The sequence below is a fragment of the Tachyglossus aculeatus genome, chromosome 6 (genome assembly GCF_015852505.1).
Source record: "Tachyglossus aculeatus isolate mTacAcu1 chromosome 6, mTacAcu1.pri, whole genome shotgun sequence".
Classification (NCBI taxonomy): Eukaryota; Metazoa; Chordata; class Mammalia; order Monotremata; family Tachyglossidae; genus Tachyglossus; species Tachyglossus aculeatus.
The window spans coordinates 58,094,554-58,113,267 of NC_052071.1; the positions used below are offsets into that span (position 1 = coordinate 58,094,554).

An 18,714-nucleotide genomic window follows, 5' to 3' on the forward strand; every position below is an offset into this window, starting at 1 on the left:
AAATCCCGGCTCCGCCAACTGTCAACTGTGTGCCTTTGGGCAAGTCACTTCACTTCTCTGGGCCTCAGTTCCCTCATCTGTAAAATGGAGATTAAGACTGTGAGCCCCCCGTGGGACAACCTGATCACCTTGTAACCTCCCCAGCGCTTAGAACAGTGCTTTGCACATAGTAAGCACTGAACAAATACCATCATCATTATCATCATCTATTGTCTCTGCCACAAACATTCACAGGGCCAAGAGCTCAGCATTCCCAACGCAAACCCTGCCAAAATCCAGAAAGAGCTTGTGTCCCTTTTCTCCCTGGGAATGTTAGCTCCACAAATGAGGTGTCTTCCAAGTGTACCTCGATCTTGTCTGTCTCGCTGCCCACCCATATCCCATGCCCTGCCTCTGGCCTGCCCTCCCTTCATCATCAATCCCTTCTTCATCATCCCTTCTCACATCAGACAATTACTCCTCCCCCCCCCCACTCTAAGCCTCACTGAAGCCAAGAGGCCTTCCCTGACTAAGCCCTCATTTCCTTTTCTCCCACTCCCTTCTGTGCCCCCGACTTGCTCCTTTTATTCACCGCCCCCACGGCACTTATGTGCGTATCTGTAATATATTAATTTATATTAATGTCTGTCTCCCCCTCTAAACTGTAAGCCTTCTATTCATTCAACCGTAATTAGTGAGTATTTACCGTGTGAAGAACACTACACTAAGTGCTTGGGGGAGTACTTCTAGTTCGAATCCCGGCTCCACCATATGCCTGCTGTGTGACCTTGGTCAAGTCACTTAACTTCTCGGAGCCTCAGTTACCTCATCTGTAAAATGGGGATGAAGACTGCGAGCCCCACATGGGACAACCTGATCACCTTGTATACCCCCCAGGGCTTAGAACAGTGCTTTGCACATAGTAAGCGCTTAACAAATGCCATTATTATTATTATTATTATTAGTGCTTGGGGGGCACAGTCCCCTTCTAGACTGTGAGCCCACTGTTGGGTAGGGACCGTCTCTATATGTTGCCAACTTGTACTTCCCAAGCGCTTAGTACAGTGCTCTGCATACAGTAAGCGCTCAATTAATATGATTGATTGAGTACAATATAACAATATACCAACACATTCCTTGTCCACAACAAACAGCAGCATGGCTCAGTGGAAAGAGCACGGGCTTTGGAGTCAGAGGTCATGGGTTCAAACCCCGGCTCCGCCGATTGTCAGCTGTGTGACTTTGGACAAGTCACTTCACTTCTCTGTGCCTCGGTACCTCATCTGTAAAATGGGGATTAAGACTGTGAGTCCCCTGTGGGACAACCTGATCACCTTGTAACCTCCCCAGCGCTTAGAACAGTGCTTTGCACATAGTAAGCGCTTAATAAATGCCATCATCATCGTCATCATCAAATGTATAGATAAGAGGAAGAGTTTACAGGCAGGGAACATGCCTGCTATTCCCACTGCATTGTATTCTTTCAAGCCCTTAGAACAGTGCTCTGCACTCAGTGACTGCTCAATAAATACGATTGACTGACTCAATGACTAGGTGGAAAGCGATCATGCCCAAATGTGAACCTCCGCCTCAAGGTTCACCTCAAACAGATGCCTGGCAAATCTTGAAACAGCGTTGCCTAAGGGAAAGATCCCGGGCCCGGGACTCAGAGGCCCTGGGTTGTAATTCCCGCTCTGCTGTGTGACCTCGGGGAAGTTCTTAACCTCTCTGTGCCTCAGCTTCCTCATCTGGAAAATGGGGATTCAATACCTATTCTCCTAACTAGGATGTGAGCCCCATTTGGGAAAGAGGCTGTGCCCAACCTGAATACCTTGCATAAACCCCACTGCTTGGTACAGAGCTTGGCACATAGTAAGATCTCAACAAATATATATCATTATTATTGTCATTATTATTACAGAATCCTCCGCTCTGGCATATTCTCTGCGTAGTCCATCAGGAGCTTACAGTCCCTCTAAACTGTAAGCTCTCTGTGGGTAGGGATGTGTCAGTTATATTGTAAAATTGTACTGTCCCAAGCACTTAGTACAGTTCTCTGCACATGGTAAATAATGACTGACTGACTGGCTGGCGGCTCTAAATTTTATTATTTGAAAAGTTCTGTCTCAGGGGGATCTCTCCCCTCATCCCATTTGCCTGTTGCTGTTTTAAGTGTCAGGCACCTAGTTTATCCATCTTCCCTTCCCCTCTGTAAACAATCTAATTCTCCCATGTCAGTGATTAATCCCAGAGGAAGAATCTCATTTATCTGACAATGAAACGCTGGAGTGAAGAAAGGCGGCAAAAACAGAGCATGTTCTCTAATAATTAGAACTAGAAGCAGCCTAGTCTAGTGGATAGAGCATGGGCCTGGGAGAAAGACCTGGGTTCTAATCCTGTTCTGCCACTTGTCTGCTGTATGACCTTGGACAAGTCACTTTGCTTCTCTGTGCCTCAGTTACCTCATCTGGAAACTGGGGATTAAGATTATGAGCCCCGTGTGGGTCATGGATTGGATCCACCTTGATTAGCTTGTATTTACCCCAGCACATAATTAGCGTTTAACAAATACCATTAAAAAAAAAGAAGCAGGTTCAGAAGATTTTGCGGGCTTCCAGGATTTGAGAAGCGACCCAAATTCAGAAAAGACAGAGTTCCTCCTCTGGGCTTCGGCGAGCACTGCCAAAAAATGCAGAATACTTTCGCCGGCCTTGGTATGCCGCTCTGTAAAATGGAGCTGAATAGTCACATTGCTCTGTTTCAGCTGACCCCTGTGGGGAAAAACAGTCTGAAATGTCCTTTTCCTCTTGGCCAGTGGAACAGAGGTTATGATCGGAACCGTAAACTGGAGCAGATTTGGAGGTGGCTGCCCTGAGAATAATCATAATAATAGTAATGATAATAATAATCGTGAAATTTGTTACTAATAATAATCGTGGTATTTGTTAAGCACTTACTATGTGCTAGACACTGTACCAAGCGCTGGGTGGATACAAGCAAGTCAGGTTGGACACAGCCCCTGTCCCACATGGGACTCATAGACTTCATCCCCATTTTACAGATGAGATATCTGAGGCACAAAGAAGTGAAGTGACTTCCTCGAGGTCAAACAGCAGACAAGCAGTGGAGCCGCGATTAGAACCCATGTCCTCTAGACTGTGAGCCCATTGTTGGGTAGGGACCGTCTGTATATGTTGCCGATTTGTACTTCCCAAGCGCTTAATACAGTAGCGTGGCTCAGTGTAAAAAGCGTGGGCTTGGGAATCAGAGGTCATGGGTTTGATTCCTGGCTCATCCACTTGTCAGCTGTGTAAACTTGGGAAAGCCACTTACCTTCTCTGTGCCTCAGTTACCTCATCTGGAAAATGGGGATTAAGACTGTGAGCTCCATGTGGGACAACCTGATCACATAAGCAGCATGTCTCAGTAGGAAGAGCATGGGCTTGGGAGTCAGAGGTCATGGGTTCAAATCCCAACTCTGCCAATTGTCAGCTTTGTGACTTTGGACGAGTCACTTCACTTCTCTGTGCCTCAGTCACCTCATCTGTAAAATGGGGATTAAGACTGTGAGCCCCACGAGGGACAACCTGATCACCTTGTATCTCCCCAGCGCTTAGAACAGGGCTTCGCACATAGTAAGAACTTAACAAATTCCATTATCATTATTATTTATTATTTATTCAAATCCTGGCTCCTCCAATTGTCAGCTGTGTGACTTTGGGCAAGTCACTTAACTTCTCTGTGCCTCAGTTACCTTATCTATAAAATGGGGATTAAGACTGTGAGCCCCACGCGGGACAACCTGATCACCTTGTAACCTCCCCAGTGCTTAGAACAGTGCTTTGCACATAGTAAGTGCTTAATAAATGTCATCATCATTATTATCATTATTAGCCCATGCTGCTCCTATGTGCCAGGCACTGCACTAAGAGCTGGGGTATGTATAAGGTAATTGGGTTGGATACAATCCCTATCCCATAGTCTTAATCCCCATTTTACAGATGAGGTTACTGAGGCACAGAAATGTGACGTTCAATCACACAGCAGACAAGTGGCTGAGCCAGGATTAGAACCCAGGTCCTTCTAACTCCCAACCCCGTGCTCTATCCACTAGACCACACTGCCTCTAATGCCTTACAAAGGGCAGCAAGCTGTTGTATGATGTGGGGCATTTGCTTCAAGTGTGGTTCCCCTGATTTATTCATTTTTGAAAAATTTCCATGTAACAGCAAAGCTGGCAATTTACGGCTTACAGAGCTATAAATCATTTTTAAAATCATGATGATATTACTCAAAACAGATGTGAAAACATATGTTTGCCACAGTCGTATAAACTGCTTACTTGTCACACTTAATAAATGTTGATATTCTTACTTTAACTCTATTCCCTTTTAATAGCTAAAAAGCGTGGCTGAGGAAAACGCATTGCGTCTTAATAAAGTGAGTGTTACTGGAAAGACTAGGGTGGGAAATTCCATTTACACCAAATTTTTATATAGTAACGCCAGTGCGGTCTGAGTCTTTTCCATTACCATCCTCGACCTTTCCCTTCTGGCCTGAGCGTCCTTGGTTGACTTCAATCGATTAATCAGGGCTATATATTGGACGGTCTTCTGCGCATAGAGCACTGTATAGAGTTATTGGGAGAGCGCAATGGAATCAATCGATCAAATTTACTGAGCGCTTTACTGTGCGCAGAGCACTGCACTAAGCACCTGGGAGAGTATACTATAAATGAGTTAGTAGACGTGTTCCTGGCCCACAGTGAACTTACAGTCTAGAGGAGCAGCGTGGCTCAGTGGGAAAGAGCATGGGCTTTGGAGTCAGAGGTCATGGGTTCAAATCCCGGCACCGCCAGTTAGCTGTGTGACTTTGGGCAAGTTACTTGACTCCTCTGGGCCTCAGTTCCCTCATCTGTAAAATGGGGATGAAGACTGTGAGCCCACCCGTGGGACAACCTGATCATCTTGTAACCTCTCCAGCGCTTAGAACAGTGGTCTGCACATAGTAAGCACTTAATAAATGCCATCATTATTATTATTATTATAGAGGGAGAGACAGACCTGAATATAAATTTTTAAAAATTACGGAGATTCAAAGAAGTGTTGTGGGGTTGAGGGAGTGGTGAGTAAAGTGAAGAGGAGCAGCATGGCTCAGTGGAAAGAGCCCGGGCTTTGGAGTTGGAGGTCATGGGTTCAATTCCCAGCTCTGCCACTTGTCAGCTGTGTGACTTTGGGCAAGGCACTTAACTTCTCTGGGCCTCAGTGACCTCATCTGTAAAATGGGGATTAAGACTGTGAGAACCCCCGTGGGACAATCTGATCACCTTGTAACCACCCCAGCGCTTAGAACAGTGCTTTGCTCATAGCGAGCGCTTAGTAAATGCCATCATTGTTATTAAAGTGCAAATCCAAGTGCAAGGGTGACGGGAAAGGGAGAAGAAGAAATGAGGGCTTAATTGGGGAACAGAATTGAAACACACAGTCCCTGCCCTCAAGGAGCTTAAAACAAGGGAGGGCTGATACCAGAATACTTTACAGGAGAAGCAGCGTGGCTCAGTGGAAAGAGCACGGGCTTTGGAGTCAGAGGTCATGGGTTCGAATCCTGGCTCTGCCACATGTCTGCTGTGTGACCTTGGGCAAGTCATCATCATCATCATCATCAATCGTATTTATTGAGCGCTTACTATGTGCAGAGCACTGTACTAAGCGCTTGGGAAGTACAAATTGGCAACATATAGAGACAGTCCCTACCCAACAGTGGGCTCACAGTCTAAAAGGGGGAGACAGAGAACAAAACCAAACATACTAACAAAATAAAATAGAATAGATATGTACAAATATATTAAATAAATAAATAAATAGAATAAAAAAACATGTACAAACATATATACATATATACAGGTGCTGTGGGGAAGGAAGGGAGGTAAGATGGGGGGATGGAGAGGGGGACAAGGGGGAGAGGAAGGAAGGGGCTCAGTCTGGGAAGGCCTCCTGGAGGAGGTGAGCTCTCAGCAGGGCCTTGAAGGGAGGAAGAGAGCTAGCTTGGCGGATGGGCAGAGGGAGGGCATTCCAGGCCCGGGGGATGACGTGGGCCGGGGGTCAATGGCGGGACAGGAGAGAGTGAGGTACGGGGAGGAGATCAGCAGTGGAGGAGAGGAGGGTGCGGACTGGGCTGTAGAAGGAGAGAAGGGAGGTGAGGTAGGAGCGGGCGAGGTGATGGACAGCCTTGAAGCCCAGGGTGAGGAGTTTCTGCCTGATGCGCAGATTGATTGGTAGCCACTGGAGATTTTTGAGGAGGGGTGTAATATGCCCAGAGCGTTTCTGGACAAAGATAATCCAGGCAGCAGCATGAAGTATGGATTGAAGTGGAGAGAGACACGAGGATGGGAGATCAGAGAGAAGGCTGATGCAGTAGTCCAGACGGGATAGGATGAGATCATTTAACTTCTCTGAGCCTCAGTTACCTCATCTGTAAAATGGGGATTAAGACTGTGAACCCCACATGGGACAACCTGATCACTTTGTATCCCCCCCAGCACTTAGAACAGTGCTTTGCACATAGTAAGCGCTTAACAAATGACAACATTATTATTATTATTATCATTACAGCTAGGAGGAAGAAGAAACTGGAAAGGGGCATAGTTGGAAAAGCAGGGGCTTCAATTGGACAGTTTGGCCCAATTTGCAATCCCCTCCCACCTAGTCACTCGCTGCTCTCTAAATCCTGCAGGAACACCACAGGGCATGATGAGAGCATGAGAGTGGCACTGGGTAAACCACCAGCACTAGAATCAACTCCTTCACCTAGTCAGCCAGTCAGTCATTCCTATTTATTGTTTGCAGACACTGTACTAAGCGTTGGGGAGGGTAAATTATAACAATATTGGGAAACAGCCTTCTCCCTCTCCTCCTCCCCATCCCCCCCACCCTACCTCCTTCCCCTCCCAACAGCACCCATATATATGTTAGTACAGATTTATTACTCTATTTTAATTGTACATATTTGCTATTCAATTTATTTTGTTAATGATGTGCATCTAGTTTTATTTCTATTTGTTCTAATTCATTCATTCATTCATTCATTCATTCATTCAATCGTACTTATTGAGTGCTTACTGTGTGCAGAGCACTGTACTAAGCGCTTGGAAAGTACAAGTTGGCAACATATAGAGACGGTTCCTATGACTTGACACCTGTCCACATGTTTTGTTTTGTTGTCTGTCTCCCCCTTCTAGACTGTGAGCCCACTGTTGGGTAGGGACCGTCTCTATATGTTGCCAACTTGTACTTCCCAAGCGCTTAGTACAGTGCTCTGCACACATTTAGCGCTCAATAAATATGATTGAATGAATGAATGAATAGAGCCCAGGCCTGGGAGTCAGGAGGACTTGGGTTCTACTCCCAGATCCACCACTTGTCTGCTGTGTGACCTTGGGCAAGTCACTTCACTTCTCTGGGCCTCAGTTCCCTCATCTGTAACATGGAGATTAAGAGTATGAGCCCCATGTGGGACAGGGACTGATTAACCTGTATCTACCCAGCACTTGGAACAAAGCTTGGTACATAGTAAGCAATTAACAGGTATTGTTATTATTATAATTATTATTATTATTATTATTATTATTATTATTTTTATTTTTATTATCAACAATATAACAGGCACATTTCCTGCCCACAACGACATTTTGGTACATCTGGACAAAGGCTCTCCGGTCATTCGAGATGGGGGACTCCACCTCATCCATGAGAAGAAGTGTGGCTCAGTGGAAAGAGCATGGGCTTTGGAGTCAGAGGTCATGGGTTCAAATTCCCACTCCGCCAACTGTCAGCTGCGTGACTTTGGGCAAGTCACTTAACTTCTCTGTGCCTCAGTTCCCTCATCTGTAAAATGGGGATTAAAACTGTGAAGCCCCCCCGTGGGACAACCTGATTACCTTGTAGCCTCCCCAGTGCTTAGAACAGTGCTTTGCACTTAGTAAGCACTCAACAAATACCATTATTATTATTATTATTATTATTATTATTATTATTATTATCACCATCATCAGGTAAATTGAGACATACAAATGGTTTCTAGTTGGCTGTGGGTAGGGACGGTGTGAGATGCTAGCAAATGTCTCAGGACACTTTTTAGAAATCTGCCTTCCTACAGCCAAACCAGCATTCCAGGCAACTCTTCCCAATATTCCCAGCATGAACTGTGGTTTCTCAGTCTCCTCGCTAAGCCTAATGCTACTGCAACTTTCAGAGTCCCCCTTTCCGGCAGAATCATGTGGGAGACCCGAAACTTCGACAGGAAATCTACTTTGCTCCCGGTCTGAACTGCCAGCACCTGTGACACGCCGCAGAGAGGTTGAGGGACGAATTGCCTGTCGGATGCGGATGAAGCTTCGATCTTTAACTAGAATTTCATTCCCCGTGTGGGCATAGGTCATTCCCTCCCAGTGCCTTGGCTGGAAGAAGTCTGGGGAGTTTAATATACCATCCCTATCCCCCGTCTGATGTGACAGACACCTCTTTGTAAATCAATCATTTGCATCTCAGAGCCCCAGTGGGCTGAAGAAAAGACTAAACATGTGGCAGGGAAACCAAGCATGCATCAGTGAAATTAAAATCATACATTATCCCCAACCTCGACTCAAATTCTCGGCTCGGTAATTGGGAACCAATTCCGTCTGGACAAAACCAGATCTTTCCCTTTAACCCTTTGGCTGAGTCTGGTCCCTTCCCATCTTCTCCCAAAGCCGGGATTGGGGTAGGAAGAGCTTCTGTTAAAATGCTAACAAGTTGCTTGCCTCCCTTTAGCTTCTTAATAATAATAATAATAATAATAATAATAACTGTGGCATTTGTTAAGCTCTTACTGCATGCCAGGCATTCTACTAAGCGCTGGAGTGGATAAAAGCAAGTTGGGTTGGACACAGTCTCTGTCCCAAATGGGGGTTCACAGTTTCAATCCCCATTTTACAAATGATAGCTATAATTCTATTTGTTCTGACGATTTTGACACCTGTCTACATTTTGTTTTGTTGTCTGTCTCCCCTTTCTAGACTGTGAGCCTGTTCTTGGGTAGCGACCGTCTCTACATGTTGCCAACTTGCACTTCCCAAGGGCTTAGTACAGTGCTCTGCACACAGTAAGCGCTCAATGTGATTGAATGAATGAAATGAGGTAACTGAGGTACAGAGAAGTGAAGTGATTTGCCCAAGGTCACACAGCAGACAAGTGGCAGAGGCAAGATTAGAACCCAGGACCTTCTGACTCCCAGACGGGTGCTCTATCCCCTGTACCAAGCTGCTTTAAAAGTATTTGAAACATTTCTGAAAAATATGCGTGATTTTATTCCTTGGTCTGGGGTTAATAGCCCAGCCATCCTCAAAAACCAGATGAGGTGAAGCCTAAGTCTTCTATTAACCCCATCCAGCATGATTGAGTTCAGGGAGGGAGTCGGGAGACCTGGGTTCTAATCCTGCCTTGGCCACTTGCCTGCTGAGTGTACTTGGGCCAACCACTTTATTTCTCCATTTGTCAGTTTCCTCATCTGTAAAAATAAGGATTAGATACTCTATTCTGCAAGTCCCATGTGGACTAGGAATGTGTCTGACCTGACTGTACTGTATCTACCCCGAAGTTTAGCACAGTGCTTGCTATATTGTAAGCATTAAGTACACTCATAATAATAATGATAATGTCCATATGCTGATAGTTTGTACCGTCCTTCCCTCTTCCCTGACCAGATTCCCACATGGAAACAGGGACTGGCTTTGAAACTGGTTTTTGCCACACTCAGGTGCAATTTCCACAGGGTAGAGTCACACACAGCAGTACAAAGCACATGATCAAATCCTTCCTCTGGGGACACAGATCCAGCTGGTGATCCCATCCAGCGATCCTCCATTTAAAAACTCGATTTATTGATTAGTTACCCTTCCATGTGAATCCAGTGCATTCCGGATCCTAAAGAGTACGAGAGTGAACCTGTCTTTTGGCCACTGGAGCTTTCTACCCTGACAGCCTCCACCGCGGTTGGTTCTACTGCTTGGCCCTCCACATACGACCCAGTTTAAATACAACCTATCACCTCCATGACGTGCACACAAGGTTTCAATATGACCAGGGAAGCACTGGGGGACTCATTCTCCTCACATTCCATTGCTGACGGAAGGTTAACTCACATTCTAGTTGCACAGATATCCCGTCGGCCACATACTGATGGAAGAATATTATCTAATACCCAAACAGAACCCTGAGTTAAAAATGCACCAAATAGGAGACCTGAAAAATCACACCTGGAAAATCAGGCGGCAAAAACTCTTCCGGTTCTACAGAAACCATTTCCCAAAACGCAATGCCAGTGCCACCCTTTTTCCAGAGTTGTCCTCTGGAGCAAAATATGGTTTTACCTTTATCCTTCTGGAGTTTTTTTAGATTGGGTCCAGCAGAATCCTGGTCAGGAAGCTCTCCTTCTCTGGGATTGGACAGCAGAGCTATGGAAGAGAGAGAGAGAGGGAGTGAGTTGTGTGATCCTGTGTTTGAGGAACCACTCAAAAAATAAAGGAGATGGAATCTTGCTTAGACTGTGAACCCCAAGTGGGACAGGGATCCTGTGTCACCTGATTAACTTGTATTTACTCCAAGGCTGAGTACACTGTTTGGTCCAGATTAAGCATCTAGCAAATGCCACAGTGGTAATTATTCAACGGCCCGACACACTTCTTTCAGAAAAGCAGCGTGGCTTAATGGAAAGAACACAGGCTTGGGAGTCAGAGGTCATGGGTTCTCACCCTGACTCCTCCATTTGCCAGCTGTGTGACCTTGGGCAAGCAACCTCTCTGTGTTTCAGTTCCCTCATCTTTAAAATGGGAATTAAGACTGTGAGCCCCACGTGGGACAACCTGATTGCCTTTTATCTGCCTCAGCTCTTAGAACAGTGCTTGGCACATAGTTAATAAACACCATCATTAGTATTATTATGATTCATTCTCCCCATCAGGAAGCAGGTGATTTTGGGAGTTTTACTTCATGCCCACTGAGACAGTCTATGCTCCCCTGTTCAATTTCACCAAACTTGAAAGCATTCATTTATTCATTCATGCATTCACTGGTGGATGGGCACCGGGTGGTTTTCAGGAAAACTAACGACATTGGCTGGGAGGTAATGAGGTGAGGCGGAGTGGAAAGAGGAAATGGGAGTCAAAGGCCCCAGCTCTCCCTCTAACAGGCCATACGACCTTGGGCAAGTCAGTTCACCTCTCTACGCTTCATGCTCCATATCAGTAAAGTAGGGGCAAGAGCCTATTTTTTAGATTGGGAGAGCTATGAAGGTCAGAAATTGTCAGAACTGATTCTTTAGTCTGTAAGCTGCTTGTGGGCAGGGATTGTGATTACCAGCTCTAGAAGTGGTGTGGCCTAGTGGATAGAACATGGGTCCGGAGCTCTGAAGAACTTAAGTTCTAAACCTTGGTCTGCCACTTCCCTGCTGTGTGACCTTAGGCAAGTCATTTAATTTACCTGTGCCTCAGTTACCTCGTTTGTAAAATGGGGAATGATGCCGTGAGTCCCATGTGGGACATGGATTGTGTCCAACATGATTGGCTTGTATCAACTCTATCACTTAGTAAAGTGCCTGGCACATAGTAAGCGCTTAGAGAAAACCATTAAAAAACCTCTAAGGTATTGTATTCTATTCTCCCAAGACCTCAGAACAGTGGTCTGCACACAGTAAGCACTCAATCAGTACCACTGACTGACTGAACAATCATTTATTTTAGCTTATAAATCTGTCATCTATAAATCTCCCTGTCTTCTCACCTAAATATAAGCTTCTTGAGGGCAGGGATATTAACTCTATTGTACACTCCCAAACACTCAATACAGTGCTCTGCACAAAGTGCTCAACAAACACTACTGACGGATTGATCAACTAGTTTTCTTAGCACAGCATTTTGATAAACAGGAAGAACCTAAAAAATACTGTTATTAGCTGTGAAGAGAGCACAGCTGGTTAATGAGAGAAGTTTGATTCTCTAGGTGCAAAAGAGGATGATGTAAAAATCATTTTTGATGATAGAAGTGTCAATGTCTGTGTCCCCCTCCAGACTGTAAACTCATTGAGGGCAAAAAATGTGTCTGCTAACTCTGTTTTAGTGTACTCTCCCAAGGGCTTAGTATTCATTCATTCAATCATATTTATTGAGCGCTTACTGTGTGCAGAGCACTGTACTAAGCGCTTGGGAAGTACAAGTTGGCAACATCTAGAGACGGTCCCTACCCAACAGTGGGCTCACAGTCTAGAAGGGGGACAGACAACAAAACATATTAACGAAATAAAATAAATGCAATGCTCTGCACACAGTAAGTGCTTAATAAATATGACTGGCTGACTCTTGGTAGCAGGGAGGAGGAGGAAGAAGAGGAGAAGGAGCACTGAGCCAAGCACACTGGGATCGTTACAAAATAATCAGATTGGACACAGTCCCTGTCCCACAAGGAACTCACAATCTAAAGGGCAGAGAGAATGGGTAATTAATTCCCATTTTATAAAAGGAAACTGAGGTCCAGTTAACAAGTCAAAATTATCCAGGCAGGATTAGAATCCAAGTCCTTTGACTCCCAGCTCTGTTCTACTATACTTTCCCAAGCTCTTATGACAGTGCTGTGTACCCAGTAAGTGCTTAATAAATGCCACTGATTGATAGATTACTATCCTTGGCCACCAGCTTTCAGAACAGGTGTAAGCAATTAAATTTAGTGCAACCTTGCATAATGTGTGAGCGCTGATGGAAGAATGAGTCCCTCAGTCAACCCTGACACTAGGGCTGTCCTAAGAGGAAGAACCTGAGAGATGAGAAGCAATGTAGCCTAGTGGATAGAGCACAGGCCTGAGAGTCCAAAGGACCTGGGTTCTATTCCTGGCTCCGCCACTTGTCTGTTGCGTGACCTTGGGTAAGTCAGAGAAGCAGCGTGGCTCAGTGGAAAGAGCACAGGCTTGGGAGTCAGAGGTCAAGGGTTCAAATCCCAGCTCTGCCACTTCTCAGCTGGGTGACCTTGGGCAAGCCACTTAACTTCTCTGTGCCTCAGTCACCTCATCTGTAAAATGGGGATTAAGACTGTGAGCCCCACGTGGGACAACCTGATCACCTTGTATCCCCCCTAAATGCTTAGAACAGTGCTTCACACATAGTAAGCGCTTAACAAATACCATAAAAAAGTCACTTCTCTGGGCCTCAGTGAACTCATCTGTAAAATGGGGATTAAGATGGTGAGCCCCATGTGGGACAGGGTCTTTGTCCAACCTGATTAACTTGTATCTACCCCAGTGCTTAGAACAGAGTCTGGCACATAGTAAGTGCTTAACAAGGACCATAATTGTTGTTATTGTTCTAATCCCAGCTCTGCCACTTGTCTGCTGGGTGACCTCAGGCAAGTCACTTCACTTCTCCGTGCATCAGTGACCTTATGTGTAAAATGGGGATTAAGACTGTGAGCCACGTGAGGGACAGGGACCGCATCCAACCTGATTAGCTTGCATCTACACCAGAGCAGTGCCTGGAACACTGAAGCACTTAACAAATACCTTTAAAAAAAAAAAAAGATGACTGACCAATCCAACCTCATCCAGATTATAATTCAGGAGGGAAAATGGCTGCCCTAAGCCACCTTCTATCTATCTCAGGATAAAGCATAGCATCTGGCCCTTAGTGTTTAGGAATACCATGTCTGAGTGAAGGAAACTCATTTCTTGTCTTAATAATAATACTAATGGCATTTATTGAGCACTTACTATGTGCAAAGCACTGTTCTAAGCGCTGGGGAGGTTACAAGGTGATGAGGTCGTCCCACGGGGGGCTCACAGTCTTAATCCCTATTTTACAGATGAGGTAACTGAGGCACAGAGAAGTTAAATGACTTTCCCAAAGTCACACAGCTGACAATTGGATTTGAACCCATGACCTCTGACTCCAAAGCCCGGGCTCTTTTCACTGAGCCACACTGCTTCTCTAGTCGTGAGTCTTGTCTCATGCTGTCGAGTCGTCACCAACCCATAGCAACTCCATGGACACACATCTCTCCCAGAGCACCCTACCTCCATCTGCAACTGTTCTGGTAGTGGATCCATAGGATTTTCTTGGTAAAATACTCCTTCTGCATGGGAAACCTGAGTTTCCACCCTCCACTCTCTCCTGTGCCACTGCTGTGCCACTCCTTGTTCCACTCAAAACAGGTGAGTTTTGACCTGCAGCAGCGTGGCTCAGTAGAAAGAGCCCGGGCTTTGGAGTCAGAGGTCATGGGTTCAAATCCTGGCTCCGCCACTTTTCAGCTGTGTGTCTCTGAGCAAGTCACTTCACTTCTCTGTGCCTCAGTTACCTCATCTGTAAAATGGGGATGAAGACTGTGAGCCCCCCCGTGGGACAACCTGATCACCTTGTTAACCTCCCCAGCGCTTAGAACAGTGCTTTGCACATAGTAAGCGCTTAATAAATGCTATCATTATTATTATTGCCTTCCATTCGCTAGCCACTGCCCAAGCTAGGAATGGAATGGGTAGGCCTCTGCTTGGCTTGCCCTCCCATAGCCGAGACTGGTACAGTACTGGAAACTCTCCCGGTGGCATCCTGAGAGGGGAGAAACTTATTTCTCAGGAGAAGAATTGCCGAATTCCCCGATCTGGCCGCGGGCACAGAGGAGACCCACCGATTCTATCCGGGGTGTTGTCTAGCTGGGAAGGAGAACTGGAGACGCTGCTGCTCTGATGTGAAGAGGCCTGACTCCCGGGCCGGTGGTTGTCTTCCAGAGAAGGAGCCGGGGATGGGCTGTCCTGAATCCGCTCCTGAAAGAACAAAGTCACACACTGTCAGGGCAACGGAGTTTCCGGGAGATAGCCAGCTACTTCAGAGTGTAAGAATCGTCTCTCCTATCGTTCATGCACTCTTCCAAGGGTTCGGCCACACTTGGCACTCAATAAATATTGTTCGCTGATTACATGTTCAAATGGCTCCGCCGCTTGTCTGCTGTGGGACCTTGGACAAGTCACTTCACTTATCTGTGCCTCAGTTTCCTCATCTGTAAAAAGAGACTGTGAGCCCCATGTAGGAAATGGACTGTGTCCAATCAAATTATCTTGTATCTCCCCCAGTACAGTGACTGATACATAGTAAGTTCTTAATAAATACCATAAAAAAGTGCTTCATAAAATGACTGAGAAATCAGCTTCTCACTTATTCTTGGCCTTGTAGCAAGCCCAGAGTAGCGCAGAGTGTCATGCCAAAAAGCCAGAACTACTTTTTTTTGAATGGCATTTGTTCAACACTTACTATCAATCGATTATATTTATTCATCCATTCATTCATTCATTCATTCAATCGTATTTATTGAGCGCTTACTGTGTGCAGAACACTGGACTAAGCACTTGGAAAGTACAAGTACAAGAGCCCAGGCTCTTTCCATTGAGCCACACTGCTTCTGCTGCTGCTAATATTACTATCCTTACCCCTGCTACCAATACTATTCAGTCATTCATTAATTCAATTGTATTTATTGAGCGCTTACTGTGGGCAGAGCACTGGACTAAGCACTTGGGAAGTACAAGTCGGCAACATATAGAGACGGTCCCTACCCAACAACGGGCTCACAGTCTAGAAGGGGGAGACAGACAACAAAACAAACCACGTAGACAGGTGTCAAAACCGTCAGAATAAATAGAATTATAGCTATAATAGATTTATTGAGCACTTACAGTGTGCAGAGTACTGTACTAAAAGCATTGCGTGAATACAACATAAAAATTGGTAGACACATTCTATGTGCCAGGGACTGTACTAAGTGTTTCCATAGACACACGTTAATCAGGTTGGACACAGTCCATGTCCCATATGGGGCTCACAGTCTCAATCCCCATTTTGAAGATGAGGGAACTAAAAAGCACAGAGAAGTGACTTGCCCAAGGTCACAAAGCAGATAAGTGATAGATTAGGGATTAAAATCTGGGTCCTTCTGAAGACAACAGAACAAAACATGTAGACAGGTGTCAAAACCGTCAGAATAAATAGAATTATAGCTGTAATAGATTTATTGAGCACTTACTGTGTGCAGAGTACTGTACTAAAAGCATTGTGTGAATACAACATAAAAATTGGTAGACACATTCTATGTGCCAGGGACTGTACTAAGTGTTTCCATAGACACACGTTAATCAGGTTGGACACAGTCCATGTCCCATATGGGGCTCACAGTCTCAATCCCCATTTTGCAGATGAGGGAACTAAAAAGCACAGAGAAGTGACTTGCCCAAGGTCACAAAGCAGATAAGTGATAGATTAGGGATTAAAATCTGGGTCCTCCTGAAGACAACAAAACAAAACATGTAGACAGGTGTCAAAACCGTCAGAATAAATAGAATTATAGCTATAATAAATTTATTGAGCACTTACTGTGTGCAGAGTACTGTACGAAAAGCATTGCATGAATGCAACATAAGAATTGGTAGACACATTCTATGTGCCAGGACTGTACTAAGTGTTTCCATAGACGCAAGTTAATCAGGTTGGACACAGTCCATGTCCCATATGGGGCTCACAGTCTCAATCCCCATTTTGCAGATGAGGGAACTAAAAAGCACAGAAAAGTGACTTGCCCAACGTCACAAAGCAGATAAGTGATCGATTAGGGATTAAAATCTGGGTCCTTCTGACCTCCAGGCCTGTGTTGTATCCACTAGGCCACGCCGCTTCCCCGCTTGTCGGGATGTGGGCAGACTTCTAGGGGAACCGAGTGTAGGGATTTTTGAAAACAACAACAGGGGCCTCTCTGTTCTATGTCAGGGTGCAAATTTTGCCCCCCGGTTTCCCCTCCTGCATTACAAACGTGCGTCAGCTGTTGAACGAAAACTTCATAGCACTTCCTTAATAACAGGTGGTCCGAGACAAGGAAGCCCCATTCCTTTTTTCTGTGTGTTTTTTGTATAAACACAGTTTGTAAGAAGACGGAAACAGCTATCGGGAGTTGAAATTAGTGTAAACGAGCCTGGAGAATCTAGACGTATTGCAGCTGGCAAATGAGAAATGCGAGCCGAGTAGGGGCTTCTTTATGGAGACCACCCTGTGCAATTCTGGAACGCTTAATTGTGATTGCATGAAAGAGGGTGAGTCTGAAAGATAATAGAAGTAATTCTAGCAGTTGGATAATCAAATAGAGCCACATATGGTTGAAATACTATTTGGAAACTCAGCTAGACAAAACACGTTTGGTCGGTACAATTTCTTTTTTAATCAGATAGTCACAAATTTCTAAAATCAAATGTTTTTCTAATTACATATCAAACACCAGCATTTTGGTGATCAGAACATTAAAAGTCATTGTGTTATAAATATGCATGACCTATTCTACATTTAATTTAAATATGATGCACAATTTAAAAATCCCGGGAGGAAAAATGTCTTTGTCTAACAAAACTTATATCACACGGTGCAAGGTTAATATTTTCATGGTGCCGTTAACACGTCACGAGATAATTCCTGATTTTCAAAACCATGTGCACATCTATTATATACCTGTTAATCTTAAATTAGCATTTTTATATAATCATTTGATATTTAATTAGATTTTAATAATGATAATGAAATGAAGGGTGGTCTCTGAATGTAGTAGATAACATATCATATGCTAATATATCAACTGCTACTTTTTAAAGAATGAAGTCTTAAAAGAGACTGAGCTATCATTTGACTTCTAATATGGAGCTATTGGGCGACCTCAAACTATGCTTTTTCCAAGTATTTTAAAGCACATGAAGATAGATTTTAATCTTGTTTTACTGATCCATAATAGATAATAATAATAATAATAATAACATTTATTAAGTGCTTACTGTGTGCAAAGCACTGCTCTAAGCGCTGGGGAGGTTACAAGGTGTTCAGGTTGTCCCACAGGGGGCTCACAGCCTTAATCCCCATTTTACAGATGAGGTAACTGAGGCCCAGAGAAGTGAAGTGACTTGCCCAAATGACAATAGATGTTCAGCTGAAGATCTAGGTTCATGGGGAAATACAGTGCAATTTTGAGAAACCAAATGCAAATACAAGTGCATCAAGGAAAGAGTTCTCTGTTCAATAATGAGGAAGGTTATCTCATCACTGGCAAACTTTTTAATGGTGTGGGCCTCCCTCCCTACCAGTCAGGAATGTTGGGTGGATAAGTTGAGATGGGTGATAAGAAAGCATTTTGGGAAACATATCTGTAATTTATTTATTCATATTAATCTCTGTCTTCCCCTCTAAGCTGTCAGCTTGTTGAGGGCAGGGAATGTGTCCGTTTATTATTGTATCATACTCTCCCTAGCACTTAATACAGCGCTCTGCACACAGGAAGAGCTCAATAAATACCAGTGACTGACTGGCCGAAACCAACAACTCTGTAAATTCCAGGTGGAATTTGGCACACCTGCGTTTTTCTATCTTTATCATAATCAGGCAAAGTTTCATCCCAGAATTGAGCCTGACTGGGTTGGAACACACTGGTCTTAGCAGGGTTTGTCTGACTGGGCCTCTCCTTCTACTATAAGGTTGTCGTGAGCAGGGAATGTTTCTGTTTATTGTTGCATTGTATTCTCCCAAGCACTTAGCACAGTGCTCTGCACACAGTAGGTTCTCTGTAACTATGACTGGCTGAATGACTGACCCTGCTAGGGGCCAATGATGGTCCGGTTATCAGCGGGGTGGGCCTGGGCCTGTAGGAA

The 18,714-nt window shown here is 44.7% G+C and overlaps 1 protein-coding gene across 5 annotated transcripts in view; it reads right to left on the reverse strand.

The window, feature by feature from the left end:
• DACH2 (dachshund family transcription factor 2) overlaps nucleotides 1-18,714 on the reverse strand; it is a 471,250-nt gene that overhangs the window by 71,264 nt on the left and 381,272 nt on the right. For all 5 annotated transcript variants that reach the window (XM_038747659.1, XM_038747658.1, XM_038747657.1 and 2 more), the window contains 2 exons: nucleotides 14,676-14,811; nucleotides 10,385-10,468 (listed from right to left, as the gene is read on the reverse strand). In XM_038747659.1, coding sequence (XP_038603587.1) covers nucleotides 10,385-10,468; nucleotides 14,676-14,811 — 220 coding nt within the window. The remainder of the gene's footprint in view (nucleotides 1-10,384; nucleotides 10,469-14,675; nucleotides 14,812-18,714) is intronic.